Source organism: Channa argus, chromosome 19, assembly GCF_033026475.1.
Source record: "Channa argus isolate prfri chromosome 19, Channa argus male v1.0, whole genome shotgun sequence".
Classification (NCBI taxonomy): Eukaryota; Metazoa; Chordata; class Actinopteri; order Anabantiformes; family Channidae; genus Channa; species Channa argus.
In genome coordinates, this window is record NC_090215.1 from 21598814 (window position 1) to 21617102 (window position 18289).

Here is an 18289-nt window from a genome sequence, read left to right on the forward strand (position 1 = left end):
TTCAAAATATAGTACACCTGCTCCACTTCAAAGTAGAAACTCATCTTATTTCAAACATTTCTGTGCAGAACAGAGATTCTTGGTAAAAATGTTCCAATGACTGGAGAAGATGGTAGACAGCAAAAAAACCTGCATGTTCTGTCTACAGTCACACACCTGGTCTCACTAAAGCCTTTCATCAGTGTTGGTGGACTGTGGGGAAAAATTCCTGTTTTCTGAATAGAAACCAACATTTTGGTTATAGGTAACAGAACGTTCGCTTCAATAAAACTACTTTTTTAAGTTACGTCAATACCTGAAGTTCACTCCCATGTCGTCACCTTAATAGTCTGTGATACTGCAGTTGACGTTGGTCCAAGGCTAACATTAGCTAGCACTATCCATTAGCATTTGCTAACCTTAACCTGCTGGTATCTATAATAAACTCACAAAAATTAACTTTTAGGTTTCAATGCTTTTTTTTTGATGGCTTTATTTAAAACTGAAACAAATCTCATTAACCTGTTTTGACTTTCCATCTTTTGGTTTTAAATTACTGGATTTTACTTTCTCCAGTCAACAGATGTGAATCAGCTAAAGCTAAAAGCCAAACGCGAACGTGTTCCATAATGTTAAGCATTCTCATACACCACAAATGACGACTCTTTAACTCATATGACCATAACTGGATTTAGTTTAGTATGACTGTGGAAGTTTGTTGACTTTGGAGTTGAGATCAAAGACACAGTGGAAATCAGGAACAGTCGTAAAAACAAGGACCTTTTTTAACCTATATAAATAGGGTTCAATTCAATTCAATTCAATTCAACTTTATTTATATAGCACCAATTTACAACAAAGTCATCTCAAGGCACTTTACAGAATTTACAGTTCACATTTCTGTTAAGACAAACCTAAAAATCCCAAACTGTTCCTTTAATGAAAACTTTATAAAAACACACTTGTGTGATGAATAGTTTCTAATTAAAACCACAGAATAGAATATGGTCAAAATTATTCAAAACACATACATGGTGGTGGTGCTGTGGCTTCACCGTTCTCTTACTTAAGCCAGAACATAAAGACCAGCATTTCTCTCACTAAAATTAAGACTTCTACATTAAGCCACGTAAATAAGAATCTGCATCTTTCTCCAGGTTCCGACTGGTTTACTTCTGAATTGTCTTTCTGTCTGATGCTAAAAGCTTCAGTCAGAAACAGGAAATGAAAAGTGTTGTTACATCTGTATCATTGGTCATGTACAACTTTCTAATGGTGACAAAAAAAAAAAAAAATTATGAGGTCGACACTAGTCAGTAGGGGAGTTCCATTCTGTCTTTGGAGCACATTTTGTCTCCTGCTGCCTGACATAAACTGTAACAATAAAGGATTTAATCACAATTATTAACCAGATTCTGATGAGTTCCCTGCTCAGTTAAAATAGAAACATGTATCAGTCTGAAACTCCCAAATCACAGATTCACACAAAATAACCACTTTGTGTTCCTGCTCCTGCCACGCCAATGTGCACGCTGTATCTTCACCAAGTTCAACTCTCTTGCAAGACATGGATCAACCTGATGGAGAGCAGCAATCAGAGCTGAGCTGGACATTGATCCTTTCCTCCTCACTGTGTCCAACAGCACTCGTGCTTTCTCTGCTCTGTTCCTTATTCCAGCCGTCTCCTCTATTTCAGCATCAGTCATCACCCCACACTCCAGGAGCTTATCCAGCAGTTGTTGGAGAACAGGTTCGGACACACTTTCTACAAACTGTTTCCGAATAGACTTGAGATTTTGTTCCCCTGAGATCAAAATCTCTGCTGGATCCGAACCTGCAGCATGAACAAGACAAGTAATTTTGTCACTGAATTTGTTGCTTATGAATAACAGAAGCAAATATCCACCTGACTCAGCTCAGTGACAACAAAAAAAACGTGAAATTCAAATGTACTTACAGCAGATTTGATTTAGTTTATTGGTTTAGTTTAAAGTTTCATGTGGGTCACAGCTTAACTTTGGAGTTAAACTAACCTACTAACTAACTACACTAACCTTTCAGTATCTTGTTTTGGTTAATCATTAGAACAAACCCTGAAGTGACTGTTGAAGAAAACAGTGATTCAGAGGAGATTGAGATGAGAACTATATAAGTTTTAATTTTACCTTTGTTTTTAGCTAAAAATCATGGAACATGTTACCTGTCAGATAAGCTACACGTTTCCAGACTTCTGTCATTCTTTCGTCTCTGACTCTTATGGTTACTTTGTCTGTGTCTGTAGGAAGGTGGATCTCAAACATTGGATGGAGATTTGGTCCAAACTGTGGGTCAAACATTTCTCTCTGAAAAGCAGTAAAAGCAGTGTTGTCGTCTCAATGTCATTATCAGAAGTAAAAGAAACAGTAAAAATCATGTAATTTTTGTTAAATACTCACCTCAGGCTGGATCATATCAGCCTCAGAACAGTCAACACTGTAAGTTTGACCTGTGATCAGCCAACATGTTGATGGGACCTGGATGTATTCAGAGTATGGATGTTGTGCTCTCACCTGAAGAGACATCAGAACATTTGATTGAGCCTTACAGACACAATGGGGGACAAACGGGAAGTGTTGAACATGTAAACTCTTTTTCCATCAAACCAAAATCAGGTTATCATTAAAATTTCCTCAATAAATCAAGTTCTGTGCATTAAATTGGAATGAAATCGGACAAAAATGTTAAACTGTTGACACTTATTAGTTCTTTTTCCTATGCTAATTAGAATCAGCTGGGTTCACAAGCAGACAGCCCACGGGCAGCAGGACATTTTGCAGCTGCCTGTGGGTCAACTTAACGTGCAATACATGATAACGTGACATCTCATGATCCACAGCCACAACTCTCAGTTTGTTCACAGGTTAAAAAATAGTCCTCGTCATGACTGGTGATGATGCAAATAGCAACCGCAAAAAAGGGAAGGTGGAGCACAGTCGCAGCTAAAGATTGAATTGGTGTTTTAAGAAAGCATGATGCACAATACTAGAATATGGCAGGTAAAGTACTACAGTTTTTACGTACCAGAGGGCACTTCCTCTTTTGGGAACAAGACAGTGCACCACATTGTGCTAAAGCACAATTATTTCGTCATCTGAAGGTAAAGGTTTTGTAAAGTTTTACATCTTCCATGTTCTCATACCCCCTGTGGTTTCCCCTGTTCTCCACAGGGACGTCTTTTTTACAGTTTCAGTAGTGTGGAATGTCAAGACAACAGGCTTCACAATGAACCAATGAGGAAACACTGTGTGCAGCTAGTGCTCATGGGAGTTGTAGTGTCACATTGCAATTATTTCAGATGGCTTTTGAGACTACAATCAAAAAATATTTATATAAAATATAAATAATATGTATATTATATATATAATAATATAATAATATATATAATAATATATTATATAATTATATTATTATATAATATATTATATAATATATAAAACCTGCTAAGTGGCTCCTGAGAGTCACTGTGTTACCCATCGCTGCTGAAATCCACCCACATTCAGCAGGTTGGCTGATGTCAAGCCCTGGTGGACAGTCTAGAATCAGGTTTGCCCTGAAAGTGAAGTTGTCATATTTCAAAAGTCCTTACCTCTTCAAGAGGGATGTTGTACGGCAGCAGAAACACATTTAAGTGCTTTTGTGCTTTTGTGTTTGGTTTTTGGAGAAACAGCAAAACTTGGCTTCTAAATGACTTCCTCTTTATAAGATCACGGACCAGACCGAAAACAGAGAGATGAGGGACTTCAACAACCACATGAGTGCCTGTGATCTGCAGCGGCTCCAGGAAGCTCAGTCTATCCTCACTGATGTGGATGACAGACAGCAGACCATCAGACAGCAGAGCTGTGAAAACAGAGACATTCAACAACGTCAATACTATGTTACTGCTCATTTTATTTTTAGCTCTATGACTTTTTATTCCATAATTGAAGAATTGAACAGTTGTCCAGGTTGGAAATTGGTGAATAATATATTTTTTATTACTACGTTTATCATGAAAAATAAAAAATATTAACCCAAAAGTGTCATTGGGTAATAATTGGCCAGGCCACATCATGATAAGAAATGATGATAGTTTTAGGGTCAATAGTTTCCCACTGGATTTGTCTGGTTATGTTAGTTTACTGTGTTTTTTGTTCTTGTGGTTACTTTCATAGTAATAAAGTGTAGAAAAGGTCAGATGACATTTCTCTTGTTTTGCTTTTATCCAGCCTCTTTTCACAGGGGTTCTAAAACTTGGTCTTTAAGGCCCTTGTTTGCCATTCATCCTTGCCCTCCCCACTGCTGATCACCTGGATCAGGTGTGTTCAGTCACAAGATACCAATTCCTTTTGTCTTGCCCCACAGCTTCCTTAACTAAGATGGGGTCTCCTGAAAAACTGATAGGTAGCACAGACGCTAGTGAGGACTACAGTCATGGAGATATTTTACTAAACTTCCCTGGATACCATGATGGCAGTAACAGTGAGGTCAGTGGTTACTGCCACTGAGAAGAACTTTGCCTGTTCAAGGCTCGGTGCATTGGACCGAAAAAAAAAAACCAAAACCCTGCATGTTCTGTTCACACAGTCATACACCTGGTCTCTCTAAAGCCTTTCAAGCAGATGTAGCTCAGTTGGTAAAATTGTAAATGAACTAGAGGTTAGGGGTTCGAGTTCCTCCTAGCTAGACGGTAAAGTGTAGACACTGAACACTAAGTTACTCCTCATTGGTCAGGACCAGTATGCAGCATGGAAGCTGGAGTCATCAGTGTATGAATGATAATTGAAAACAAAGACATCCTACATGAGGGAACTCAATGTACACAGCACTTTTCTACCTTCATTTTCTTACCATCCTCTGTCTCACAGTGTGGGAGCTGGAGCTGACAGACAGCATCGTCACTACACTTGATGTCAAACAGTGGTCCTGCAGGCATCTTCCCAGCTGTTTGGAGGAGGTTTTCATCCCATTGGACAGTCCTGTACTGCAGCTCTGCCTCCTGGGTCATACCAAACATGAGTCCAGTGGACAAACACTGAAACTCACCTGCACCAGGACAACTGAACCTGTACGACACAGAAGAGCTGAATGATCTCAACAAGTATGATAAACCTGGGAAGAACATTTTATACTCAACTTCATGAACATTGAGAGACAAGAGGAGAAGAACCATCATACATGTAAATTAACACATAAATGTTACAATAAAATTTGTCCTCTGCATTCAAGCCATATGTCTCGCTCATCTGGTGCCTGGTCTGGGATTTGAACCTTAACACCCATTGTTGTAACTGCTGATCTCTCCTCAGAATCTGGCTAAAATCTGTCAAACTACTGCTGTAACTGAAGGAAACGTTGCATGTAACTCACCTGTAGTTACAGGTCAAATCTACAGTTACAGTTACAAATTTAAAGGAGACCACCACTGAAAAAAAACACTGATTGGCTCCTTTGAGATTATATTGTGAGATTACCTGTACGATACTTGTGTAGATTCAGTTTGAAGTTCAGGTGAGAAGCTCCTTGGAGTCTGGAATTCAGAAACATTAAAACAGAACATTAGTGGTTTAACTTCATCAAAGCAACTCACAGTCGACTGAGATTCAAACGTATATTAGGTGACATTATAATCCTGTACAGATTACACATCTGAGTGGTTTGAAGCAGCAGATTGCGATGTCTCTGGAAACTGATTCTAGCATGAGAACAGTAACCCCGTTCACCGAGCTGCTGCCACATGACATAAAGGTAAGAGTCATGAAAGAGACCTGAGTCTTTGTAAAATACAGCAGCAAGGAGAGTATGTGGAGTAGCTGTGATGAGACCAGAATGTAGTGCTGTTTATTCCCTCACCTTCATCAGCTCTGTCTTTGGGTCCCGTTGGCATTTAGAGTTACCTGGTGAGGGGAAGACACAGCGTATGTTTACTGTCTCTGTGTTCTGGGGTTCTATTAGCTCACCTGACATGTCCAAAAGCCTGCTATCATGCTGTCTGAAGCTGATCTTCTTATAATTGGTTCAGTATTGTGGTTTAACACATTTGCTATATATCTGGTGTTCTGGTAACTCTTAAGTATCGAGCAAACAAGAGGTTTTCCTTAATGTCCAGTTGAAACATTACAGTGTTATTACATTTAAACACTTCATTAAAACTCTGTTGCTCATTTTAATGTCAGAGTTCAGTGACAGTAGCTTGATGAAAAGATTCAGTACTCACCTGTTTTGTCTCTGAAAGCTGTAATCACCCTGGAGTTTAACCTTTAGGAATAAATACAAGACAACAAAGGATCAGGTTTGATTGAGTCTCGTTAAACCTTTCAATATCGATCAGTAAAATGTGCAGATCTCAGACAGATGATGGTGGATTTACACGTTTCAGGAATGTGCAGATTCCAAGATCATCGGTTCAAACAACTGTGCATAAATATAAAATGGCAGATCAGCTGATTTGTTCAGATGATGGTCTGAACAACCAAGGAACCCCATGGCACAGGTCTGCCATTAACTGGTTTTACTGGAATGCCAGTGTCACTGTCTACAGTCAGGTGACCTTTATGTCACCATGGACTAAGCAGGTGGTGGTAGCATCATATTCTCAGGCTGTTCTGCTGCCAGTGGACATGGTGCATTAGAGAGGATGGAAAAAGATAGGAGGAGGCGTTTTCCCTCAGAGTTCTTCAGCAGAACTATCAGCTGGATGGCTGAAACAGGCTAACATCCAGTGACCTAACAAACTAACTAACTAACCAGTGACCAGAATTCTGCCAGAAGCTTGTTGAAGGCCAGAAAAGTATCTGCTGAAAGTGAAACACGCTAAGGGCCTTGTATTAAAATTTTAGGTCTTCATGTGAAGTTCAGGTGACCCTTGGTGGCCCTTGGTGCCTGGGAGGGGCCACACCTGGTGGCAAGGGATTTTGGACCTGCGACCTTGTGCCTCTCAACTCATTGCTCTACCACTGAGCCACCAGGCCTCCCATACTATCATATTAAAGAATCCATCCAACAACTGCTTCAACAAAAACATCAGTGTGAAGAAATACTTTAGAACTCAGGATGAGTGTATGTACATTTTTTAGTCGCATTTGTAACTGATGCCTGGGGCTGTTTTAGTCTGACATCAGCTCCACCTTTACCAACACTGTTGGTGAGCTTTGACCTTTGAGATTTTATTAAATACTGTTTCACCATAATTACCATAATCACTATGTTTCGATCCCCGGCTCCTCCGGTCACATGTCGAAGTGTCCTTGAGCAAGACACTGAACCCCAACTTAGTTGCTCCTGGTGAGCGTTTGCCAGCTGGTGTGTGTGAGTATTTGTGATTGTGAGTACGAATGGGTGAATAAGAAGCATATTGATGCATGCCAACTCCAACACTTACAGCAGACTCTTCAGTGTGCAGACTGGATCCTCCACAAGATCAGACAACTGCTTTATATCTGAATCCCACAGCTTCCAATTTTGACTCAGGTCCAGTTCTCTCAGATGGGAGGAGTTGGACTTCAGAGCTGAGGCCAGAGAATCACAACTGATCTCAGACAAACCACAGCAATTCAATCTGAATAAAGAACAAAACACACTTTAGAAGATAATGATCTTCCTTTAAATCTTAGGTGTTTTATAATCTGTTTTATAATAACAGCTGAACCCAACAGGAAACAGGTTAAAAACAGTAAAATACAAACAGTGACAACATGCTGCTGCTTCAGTAAAGCCTAAGCAATTTCACTTTCTACATTCTGCAGCTCCATCTACACACACACACACATATATATATGTATATATGTATATATACACACTTATATTATACAGTGAAGTCTTCCGTTTTCAGAGAACAAGTTCTTTCTGATTAATTTTATGAATTTAAAGATTTAAAATTTGAAAAAGAAGAAAATGTAGTCATTGGCCACTGATAAATTAGTTCAGTCATTAAATGCCAACATTGTTTCTTTTTGATTTTCTGTTGATATAACTGATTAGTCCACTTAACATTTTGTCACTAATAAAAAATTCTTTCAATAGTTTGAATAAGTTCTGCGAGAACCTAAACATGGTTTAGGTTCTCAACGTTTTTGTCTCCTTTGTGATCCTGTGGACCAAGTTATTTACTGAATCCGGTGGAACCTTTCTTTTTGAGATGTATCACCTTAACGGGGTTAGGGAGACCAGGCACCCTGGAGACAGAAGAATGAAAGTTGTGAGCTTAACAGCAGTCCAGGCATCTGGGCTTCATGGAGACTTTGAATGGAGTGGGTGCTGGGAAGAATGGCTTGTTTAATCTAAACTAAAATTATCTTACTTCTGTGCTTGAAATGGACTGTTAAAATAATAAGGCTATAAGTATACTTTGTACCAGAAAAACGTAGGCTTGAGAGTGACTCAGAAGCTCAGAGAGGCAATGGAGATCAACTTTCAGGGAGCCTCATGGAAATCATCTGGGGAAAAGGCAGAGTCTGAAAACTGGGATGAGGTGTCGATGAGATTCACCAAGACATCCTGAAAGCTCTGGACATTGTTGGACTGTCGCAGTTGACATATATTCCCAGTGTTGCATCTGATATAGGGAGACGCCCTGTAGGCTGGCAGACTGGTTCCTCAACCTTTGTGAACCAGCGTGTGCCAGGTGCTCAAAAGGAGGCTCTTACTGATTGTTAAACCTCAGATTCATCAGAACCAGTGTGGATTTCATTCTGGCTGTGGAACACTGAAACAACTCTTTACCTTTAAAGGGATACTTAAAGGGTAATGGATAGTCTATGACAATAGACTTATGACAATAAAGATCCACCTGATTGGAGACCTCTGAATTAGATCTCTGTTTTTTTTCAGATGATGTGGTTCTGTTAGGTCCATCAGAACGGCTCCTGGAAGACTTCCATTGCAAGTTTTTAAGGAACATCCGACTTGTACAAGATCCCAGGTAAATGGTAAATGGCCACTTATATGAGTCTTTTATCCAAAGCACTTTACAATGTTGATTCCCGTTCATCCATTCACACAGTTACACCCCAATAGTGGTGGATGTCATGCAAGGTGCTCAGTTTTGATAGATTCTGAGAAAGTGGGACAAGGATTTTCATCAATTTTGACATTTTATACTCCAATCTACAAATAATTCACATCTTAATTGAAAATGGAGATCAATATAAAGTTCAGTGTTTAGGAAGTTTAGTTATTCAGATTGGACTGGTATAATGTAAGCCTTATATCCACAGTTTACAACAACTTTCCTATGATGGTGATCTCACAGATCCCACTTTGGACATTGTTTTTGTTTTGATCCTGATCAGGCTTAAATGCATTCCATGCTGAATTCACTCAGCTTGATTGCTCTGCTCGTTGTGATCAGCTCAAGACTGTGAACTACTCCAGACTCCCTTTTCCTGCAGTGCAAATTGTGTTTGTCACATTCAAGACCTAATTCATCTTCTTCAAGCTACCTTCATATTTACCTTACTTCACATTTGTTTTGCTTTTCCCTTAATGTTTAACTTTTTGATTACTTACCTAATCAGACTAGTTTCCTAGCTGGAAAAGTAAACTTCCAATATTGCTCTCTAATCTAACCCCTGAGCTAAAAAATGGTGTCTTGACCTGAGGGTCTCTAGTTTACAGTGTGGGCTCTCCAGTCCAGCAGACAGCAGCTTCACTCCTGAATCCTGCAGGTTGTTTCTATTCAGGTCCAGTTCTCTCAGATGGGAGGGGTTGGACTTCAGAACTGAGGCCAGAGAATCACAGCTAATCTCTGACAACCTGCAGCCCCATAGTCTGAAAAAATAATAAAATGCAAGTTTGGAAAATAATGTTCCTGCTTAAGCTATGAGTGTTTAATAAACTGGTCCTAAAGTTTAGAAAATGAAAATTCCAAACAGCTGAACCCAAAAGGATGCAGACGCCTTTTATTAGAAATGAGATGTGCTTTCCTCTGACTGTCATCTAAAGCCAATGTTGCAAATCATTTCTGATGGCTTTTGTGTGATATGTGAAGGCAAAATTTGGTTTTGATGTAACATTGTGATTTTGACATACAAGTTTGAAGGTTGTGAAGATGGTTGTGCAGTTGTGCATGTGTGTTAAGGATTTGGGGAAAGATCTTAATTTTAAGAAATGTGTCTTTGCAATCGAGAAAAACTCCTCAAAACACGAGTTAAATCTGACCTGAGAGTCTCCAGTCTACAGTGTGGACTCTGTAGAAAACCACACAGCAGCTTCACTCCTGAATCCAGCAGGTGGTTGTTACCCAGGTCCAGTTCTCTCAGATGGGAGGTGTTGTACTTCAGAGCTGAGACCAGAGATTCACAGCTGATCACTGACAAACTGCAGCGACTCAATCTGAATCAAAGATGTATGGTTAAAAATGGAAATGGAAATGGAAACTGTTACAGCCCTGGCCGTATGTGTTGTATTTGTTGTTCCTTTTGAGTTGTATTTTGTGTGAATGTTTTTGAATGAGAGTGAGTGTTTTTCTTGTTGTATGGATCTGTGTGTTTGAGTTATAGGTGCCCTGCCTGATTGGCTGAATAGGGGGTCAGTACCGGAAGCTGATTGGTCCATCCTACACATCCTGGAGTATAAAAAGTACAGTTCCCACCAGTCAGACTGGCTTTTCTGGCAGCAGCACCTGTTCTTGGTCCCCAGCCTCCAAACCTTTTTCAGCGTTTTTGGATTGTTGGGCTTTGTGCCACGGTTTTGTATAGTTATTGTATATTCTGTAAATAGTGTTACTCCTCACCATCACCACTTTGTATATATTTATATACTATATAAATAGTATTGGAGCTGTAGGGGTTAACTGCCATTTTCTTTCGACTGTTTCCTCTTGTTTTCACATTAGGGAGTTAGGGTTAGTGACTGTCTTTCTGTTTGTTTCTTTCTTTCTAGAGGCTAGCTGGCACTTTCTTTGGGAAAAAGCTTATTTTGTTTATTATTTTGGCCTTGGTTCACCCTGAGTTATAGTGTCATGTTTGTATGACATTTTCTGTTATGGAAAATAAATTTCGTACTTTTGGAACATTTGGATTCTGGATTTTGGTTTGGGGACTGGGGAGGGAACAGCCTTATTTATCTTTGTATTTTGCACCCCTACCCCCTAGATAGGGGCGTAACAGAAACTCCCCACACCAGAACCAGACAAGGTGCAGGATTAAAACTGTATGTCTTGAAGATTTTCAGTCATACAGGCAAGGAAGACTTAGCTATTCCTAGGAATGCACTTTTCTGGACAGGGATCTTAGATATTGTTCCTGCAATCTGCTGGAGCCACTCTCCCAGTTTGGGGGTCACAGCCTCCAATGTTTCTATTCCCACAGGAACCACTTGTACCTTCACCTTTCACATCTTTTCTAATTCCAATTTCAGCCCTTTATATTTCCCGAGCTTCTCGTGTTCCTTCTTCCTGCTGTTGCTATCACTTGGGATTGCTACATCTATCACTACAGCCTTGTTCTTCTGTTTGTCCACCACTACTATGTCTGGTTGGAAGGACCATCCCAAAGGGGGGTAAGTGGGGTGATGGGGAGATAGATGAACCACTAAAGAAGAAATATAACCTTTAGAATCCTCAATGTGGATCAGTATAATTTCAGCCTTATGTCTGTAGTTTGGTGTCAGCACATCTTTCACATCATATTAATCTCAGCACAGAAATAAAACATGGTGTCTGACCTCAGTGTCTCCAGTCTACAGTGTGGACTCTCCAGAAAACCACACAACACCTTCAATCCTGAATCCTGCAGGTTGTTTCCACTCAGGTCCAGTTCTCTCAGATGGGAGGGGTTAGACTTCAGAGCTAAGACCAGAGAATCACAGCTGATCTCTGACAGCATGCAGGATCTTAATCTGAATAAAGAATAAAAGATGTAACTTCAGAAGATAATGTTCCTGCTTTGAACTTTTAAAAGATGCTTTTGACTTGTCTGTTTAAGGTGGGTTTACTGTTCCAATGCACAGCTTCACAGTTTTGTGTAAAAGGCACCAAATAGGCATGAGGATCAAGGTTGACCCTTCTTTAAGCCACTTTAAATTTGAGAGGCAACGTGAAAATACCCCTGTGTAAAATCCTGAAGCAGTTTTGGGGATTGGAGTTTTAGTAAAATTTTATCGAGAGCAACCACTGGGATAGTTTTTCCTGGGAGAAACAGCATTGGCAATATGATTTAGACTAAGGTGAAGTTGTCTTGGGCTAGTACTTCAGAATGGGTTCAGAATGTTTGATCAAAACAAACTCCAAACAGTTTAAGCCAACAGGATGCAAAAAAAAAAAAGTGTAAGAAAAAAAGCCCACACTCTACTTAAAGTAAGTAAAAGTAAAGTACTCCACAGAAAACAAAGTTTTTAAACAATACTGGTGAATAACACAGAATTAAACATCAGGATTTATTTGTTAGCTTTGTAAAACATTTATTTTCTGCTGATTTAACATTTTAGCACTACCTTATATATCGTTGAATTTGTTGTGCTTAGTTTTCTTAGTTAATAAAAACATTGCACTTCGTACAAATGTTGGAACAAGAAGATGCTAAAAGGATATTCGTTATCAATTCTACCTAATCTAATCTAAGAACTACACAATTAAAACATAAATAAATAAAGTGTCTAAGAGGTTCAGAAGGAATTTTTTTTAAATATTTTTCTTTTCATATTAAGGTTTTAAATGTGATGCTGAACATTTCTCTGACACGGTGAATGGTTTGAAACAGACTTTACCATTAACATCCTCCGTGTGGATCATTATAATTTAGGCCTTAGATCTGTAGTTTAGTATCACTACAGCTTTCACTTCATTTCACCAGTTCACTCAGAACTGAACTAAAAAAAACTGTCTGACCTCAGAGTCTCCAGTCTACACAGTGTACTCTCCAGTCCTGCAGACAGCAGCTTCACTCCTGAATCCTTCAAGTCATTTCCATTCAGCTCCAGTTCTCTGAGATGGGAGGGGTTGGACTTCAGAGCTGAGACCAAAGAATCACAGATGATCTCTGACAAACTGCAGAAACTCAATCTGAATAAAGAATAACACATAAGCCTTAAATGAAAACTCCAAACAGATTAACCCAACATGAAGCAGGTAAAATGATAAAATAGTGCAACTGCTGCTTCTGTAAAGAAATAGTGACTTCACTTCTTATATTCTGCTGCTCCAGAGGTTCCAGCTACACAAACCACAAAACCCACAGACATTTATTTCACATTTTACATTCTAGTATCAAATCCTGCACAGTCTAAAAACAACCAACATGTTATCTATCACACCACCTTTACAAACAAGGATCATGTGCTCAAATTCACATTTCCAGATGATGATTCCTACACAAAAATGTGTACTATATGATACAATGACACCAAAAAAATGGCATCTGACCTCAGAGTCTCCAGTCTACATTGTGGACTCTCCAGAAAACCACACAGCAGCTTCACTCCAGAATCCTCCAGGTCATAATTGTAGCTCAGTTCCAGTTCTCTCAGATGGTAGGGGTTGGACTTCATAGCTGAAGCCAGAGAATCACAGCTGATCTCTGACAAACTGCAGTCATTCAGTCTGAATAAAGAACAAAACATGTAAGTTTAGAGAATAATGTTCCTGCTCCAAGCTATAAGTTTTTCATAATCTGTTCAAAAATCAAGTGAAGTCAACAGGTAGCAAGTTAAAAACAAAATAAGACAAAAAGGGAAGAAGAGCTCCCACTAATCTTTACAACATGCCGCTGCATGTGCTGGGGGTGGGGGTGGGGGGAGGGGGGGTGGGTTGGGGGAACTGGGGCTGTGCTGAGAAGCAGGATGCATCCATGTTGCTACAAGAAAAAGAAAGAAAGATAGCCACACTTCTTAACACAGAACTTAAATCTGACCTCAGAATCTTTAGTCTACAGTGTGGACTCTCCAGAAAGCCACACAGCAGCTTCACTCCTGCATCTCTCAGCTTGTTGTTTCGGCTCAGGTCCAGTTCTCTCAGATGGGAGGGGTTGGACTTCAGAGCTGAGAGCAGAGACTCACAACTGATCTCTGACAACCTGCAGCCCATCAGTCTGAAAAAGAATAAAGTAGCTAAAACTCAGTTAAACATGTTCAGCTGCATACTAACATTTTATCGACACATGCTAAAAACATCCATGTCTTTACCTAGTAAAGATCAATGGCTTTCAGTTTGTCACTTTAGCGGAACGTGCAGATTAATTTACCTGAACCCTACCACTTTATCTGGACTCTAGACCGCCACCAGGTTGGCCCTTGGTGGCTGGGTGGGGCTATGTCTAGTGGGGTAGGATGCAGATGGCTGTGGGTTTGAATTTCATTGCACTGAGCAATGAAATTAAAGACTGTCATGATGTGTCTTAAGCCCTGAATCCCCCTTCCATATGTTCCCTTGTTTTCCATAGCCTCACTTCCAGGTTTGCCTTCCTCTCTGTCATACACTCACTCAGATCCTCTCAATTCTATTTTTCTGTTCAGAACTGATCCCTCCGCAGCCCTTTTCAAAAAATAATAACTGCAATAATAAACACAGCTACAGTAATAACTGGCTTTCTCTGGGCTGGTAGATCAGCAGATTCTAAAATACTAATGTTTCCGAAATACATGTTGTTCAAATCTCCATAGTTCAAATTACTTTCTTCCACATTCTGATGCTCGGTTTGAGTTTTAGCAGTTCTGGATTTAACAAAAAAAAAAAACAAATTGAAATAAAAATATATTTCGTCTTTACTGTCGAAAGCAAATCAAAACTTCAAGTATTGATTTAAATAATCTAAAGAGAAAAAATGTACAATATAGATTAAATGACCTTAGAGTCTCCAGTCTACAGTTTGTGCTCTCCAGTCCAGCAGACAGCAGCTTCACTCCTGATTCCTGCAGGATGTTTCCACTTAGGTCCAGTTCTCTCAGTTTAGAGGCGTTGGCCTTCAGAGCTGAGGCCATGTCTTCACAGTGAGAGTCTGAGTATCCACAGTAAGATTCTCTGTGATTATAGACATACAAGCTTTTATGTAGAAGCAACAATTTTTTAAAGAAAACAAATTGACCATAAAAAAAGCATTTTATTCACATCAGTGGTTCAGTTCACATAAAACAATTAGTCTCCCACATGAAAAAATACTGGCAGAGTTTTAACATGAATCTTTCTTTTGATTTAATTTTGCACGTGGCATGAAGGTTTCACTACTTTCCACAGAGTCTGAGTAGTATTAGACCCGGAGTCTGCCACTAAAAAGAAAATTAAGTTCTTCATTTTAGAAAACTATTGTCGATGAGTTCAGAACCTCACGACATTAAAACAAATAAACAAACTCAACTCACCATGTGCTACCACACGTTTTTGGAAAGTCACTTAGACCAGGCAAAGTCATTTCCCTACATCAGAGCAGAGATGGATTCATTTCTCTTTCTGTACAGAGGATGAATTGTTCCAGTGTCTCAGCAGAAATTTTACATTATAAATGTCTGAGGAACAGGCTCAAAAATTTTACATTATAAATGTCTGAGGAACTGGCTCAGAAATTTTACATTATAAATGTCTGAGGAACTGGCTCTGGACTTCCTCCAGCCACTGGTTAAATCCTCACTTGACAGTGGACAATAAACTGTTTAACTTGTCCCCCTTCTGTAAGTGCCGGGGATCTTTAGTCGCTCCTGTCTCTACTGAATCTAGCTCCTGGTCCTGGTGTGTGTGCTAAAATAAACACACATGTGATCGTGTTTCTATTTGATAAATGTGCTGAGCCCGGTCATTTGTAAAGAGTCAAACACCATGAGTGGACCAAAGTCCAGTACAAGTGGAATAAAAATGTCCTGTGTGGACAAAGTCATGGAACTACACTATAGAAAACATGTATTCAAGCAGTTGCACCCACACTAATACCAGCTATTACACAAATCATCAACTCATCTCTTACAGCAGGCATATTTCCGACCTCATTCAAGCAGGCCCAGATTACCCCACTGCTCAAGAACCCTTCTCTTGATCCCTCCCTTGTGGAGAATTACCAACCTGTCTCCCTTCTTCCATTTCTGGCCAAGACTATGGAACGAGCAGTCTTCAATCAACTCTCAGACCTTCTTTCCAGAACAACCTCCTCAATGTCAACCAGTCTGGCTTCAAGAGGGGTCACTCCACAGAAATGGTATTCCTGATTGTCGTGGAATCTCTTCGAGCAGCAAAAGCCACAGGTCAGTCTTCTGTCTTAATTCTACTTGATCTAACGTCAGCCTTTGACACTGTGAACCATGAGATCCTCTTGTCCACACTCTCTGACTTCTCATCTCTGGATCAGCTTTAGCTTGGCTTTGGTCTTACCTATTGGGACAAACCTTCAAGGTATCCTGGCGGGGGCATGTTTCTCACTCTCATAGCCTCTCTACCTGTGTGCCGCAGGTTCAGTTCTTGGTCCTTTTCTTTTTTCTGTCTATACTACATCCCTGGGTTCTATCATCGTTCACATGGCCTTTCCTATCACTGCTATCACTGTTCAATATGTGCAAATCTGGGGATCATCATCGCCGATAAACTGAGCTTTAAGGACCACATCTCCTCAGTCTCTAGGGTGTGCAGATTTGCCCTCTACAACATCAGAAAGATCAGACCCTACCTCACGGACTATACAACCCAACTCATTGTACAGGCGCTGGTAGTATCTCGTCTTGATTACTGCAACGCTCTGTTAATGGGGTTACTGTTATGCACAATCAAACCCTTGCAGATGATCCAAAATGTGGCAGCACGCCTCATTTTTAATCAGACAAAAAGAACTCATGTCACACCACTCCTCAGATCTCTACACTAGCTTCCTGTAGTTACTCGCATCAGGTTCAATGCTCTGTCTCTTGCCTACAGTGTGATCACCTCAACAGCTCCTGCTTACTTCAAATCCCTCATTCAGGTCTACAATCCTTCCCGTCCGCTTCGGTCTGCCAAGGAACAACATCTGGTGGTCCCAGCACAGAAGACACCAAACAAAACTCTTCAGTACAATGATCCCACGATGGTGGAACAAGCTACCAAACTCTGCACGCTCAGCAAACTCACTCCCAATATTCAAAAAAACGGAGGAAAACAGAGCTCTTCCACATCTTACTATGCACTTAAATCTATTCAATCTAAAACAAACAAACAAAAAACAACTTCCTTTCTGCTCTTTCTTGCACTTGCATCTCATGAAATGTGAACACTTTTCTGACAGGACTTTGCTTTGATGTTTTCTCCTTGACTTTGATTGTTGCTTGCCTTGTACCTTGTAAGCACTTGTAAGTTGCTTTGGATAAAAGCATCTGCTAAATGACTAAATGTAAATGTATTTGTGTCAGGACTTACTGAGCTCTTTTGCAGTTCTTCAGTGCTAACATCATCTCCTGCCGTTCCTCAAGTGAGCTATACTTCTTCTGGCCAAACCTGTCCAGGACCTTCTGAGACATCTGCAACATAAAAGTCAAGGCTAAGCAGTGAAACAGACCATTGGGTCCTAGTCTTTTTCCTGTGAGAGTTTTACCAGTAAAAATGTTACAAACCAACAAACACTATGAGGAAGACAAACTAAAGTTCTCACTTTGAAACTGTTGGATTTTGCTGTTCTCTGCCAACTTCTGATAGATCCAACCAAAAAGTGGCAGCATACTGATTGTTTTCTGTTTCCCTTCTTGATGAAACATGAAGCTGAATCAGCTGCTCAGAAGGACTTCTCCCTTCCAAATTACAGAAAATCACGTGTGTGTGTGTGTGTGTGTGTGTGAGTGTGTGTGTGTGTGTGTGTGTGTAAAAATAGGAAATTCTAGCTGGTCCTCACACTTTCACTTCTATAAAAGACTGTTTGAGATTTTAAACTTTTGGTTAATGAGCAGTTACCTAAACCTAGACAGTTTATAAAGTGTAGAATTACCTGAAATTCTGTAGATTATCACACAGACCCCTAGGTTTAGGTGTGTTAGTCTTACCTTACAGGTGAAAAAGTCAAGGACTAGGGGAACAGAAGTCACCAGGAGTTAGATTTACTGAGAAATCAAAAAATTGTTGTAAAGAAAATAAGAAAAGTGAACTTCCTTTTTTCCTGTGTTGCAACAGAAATGGAGGCCTGCAATTCCTGCTGTAGCTTCACTAATCTGATGTCTGTCTTAAAAGGGACAAATAAACAAGTAATAAGTCAGCAGACATAAGTTAGAATTTACCGATATTTTATTGGGAATGGTATGAGGAAAGGTCAGGGAGTCTTCGAGAAGTTAAAGGGGGCCAATATGAGGCTAGTTTGTGCAGGTAGATGTGATAAACTGACCGGAAGGGATGTGGTGACTTTATATATGTCTCCTCTGG

At 39.9% G+C, this 18289-nt stretch overlaps 1 protein-coding gene across 1 annotated transcript; it reads right to left on the bottom strand.

Annotated features, from left to right (window-relative positions):
* Positions 1 to 793: 793 nt before the first annotated feature.
* On the bottom strand, positions 794 to 17632 carry LOC137104406 (NACHT, LRR and PYD domains-containing protein 1-like). Its single transcript, XM_067485546.1, has 18 exons — positions 17532 to 17632; positions 17300 to 17400; positions 14777 to 14950; positions 13845 to 14021; positions 13358 to 13534; positions 12824 to 12997; positions 11662 to 11835; positions 10156 to 10329; positions 9592 to 9765; positions 7379 to 7555; positions 6215 to 6255; positions 5851 to 5894; positions 5472 to 5527; positions 4849 to 5063; positions 3605 to 3858; positions 2415 to 2528; positions 2180 to 2321; positions 794 to 1813 (listed from the first exon to the last, which is right to left on the bottom strand). Exons 2-18 carry the CDS (start codon positions 17398 to 17400, stop codon positions 1452 to 1454), a joined length of 2730 nt encoding a protein of 909 aa, XP_067341647.1. The 5' UTR covers positions 17532 to 17632; the 3' UTR covers positions 794 to 1451.
* Positions 17633 to 18289: the final 657 nt, after the last annotated feature.

What these genes read in the sequence shown, in the direction of transcription:
- LOC137104406 (XM_067485546.1), bottom strand. Translation starts at nt 17,400, where the DNA reads ATGTCTCAGAAGGTCCTGGACAGGTTTGGCCAGAAGAAGTATAGCTCA. An exon ending in AAGAACTGCAAAAGAGCTCA is followed by an intron (nt 14,951 to 17,299) that starts GTAAGTCCTGAC and finishes CTATAATCACAG; the next exon opens with AGAATCTTACTGTGGATACT. An exon ending in TGTAGACTGGAGACTCTAAG is followed by an intron (nt 14,022 to 14,776) that starts GTCATTTAATCT and finishes ATTCTTTTTCAG; the next exon opens with ACTGATGGGCTGCAGGTTGT.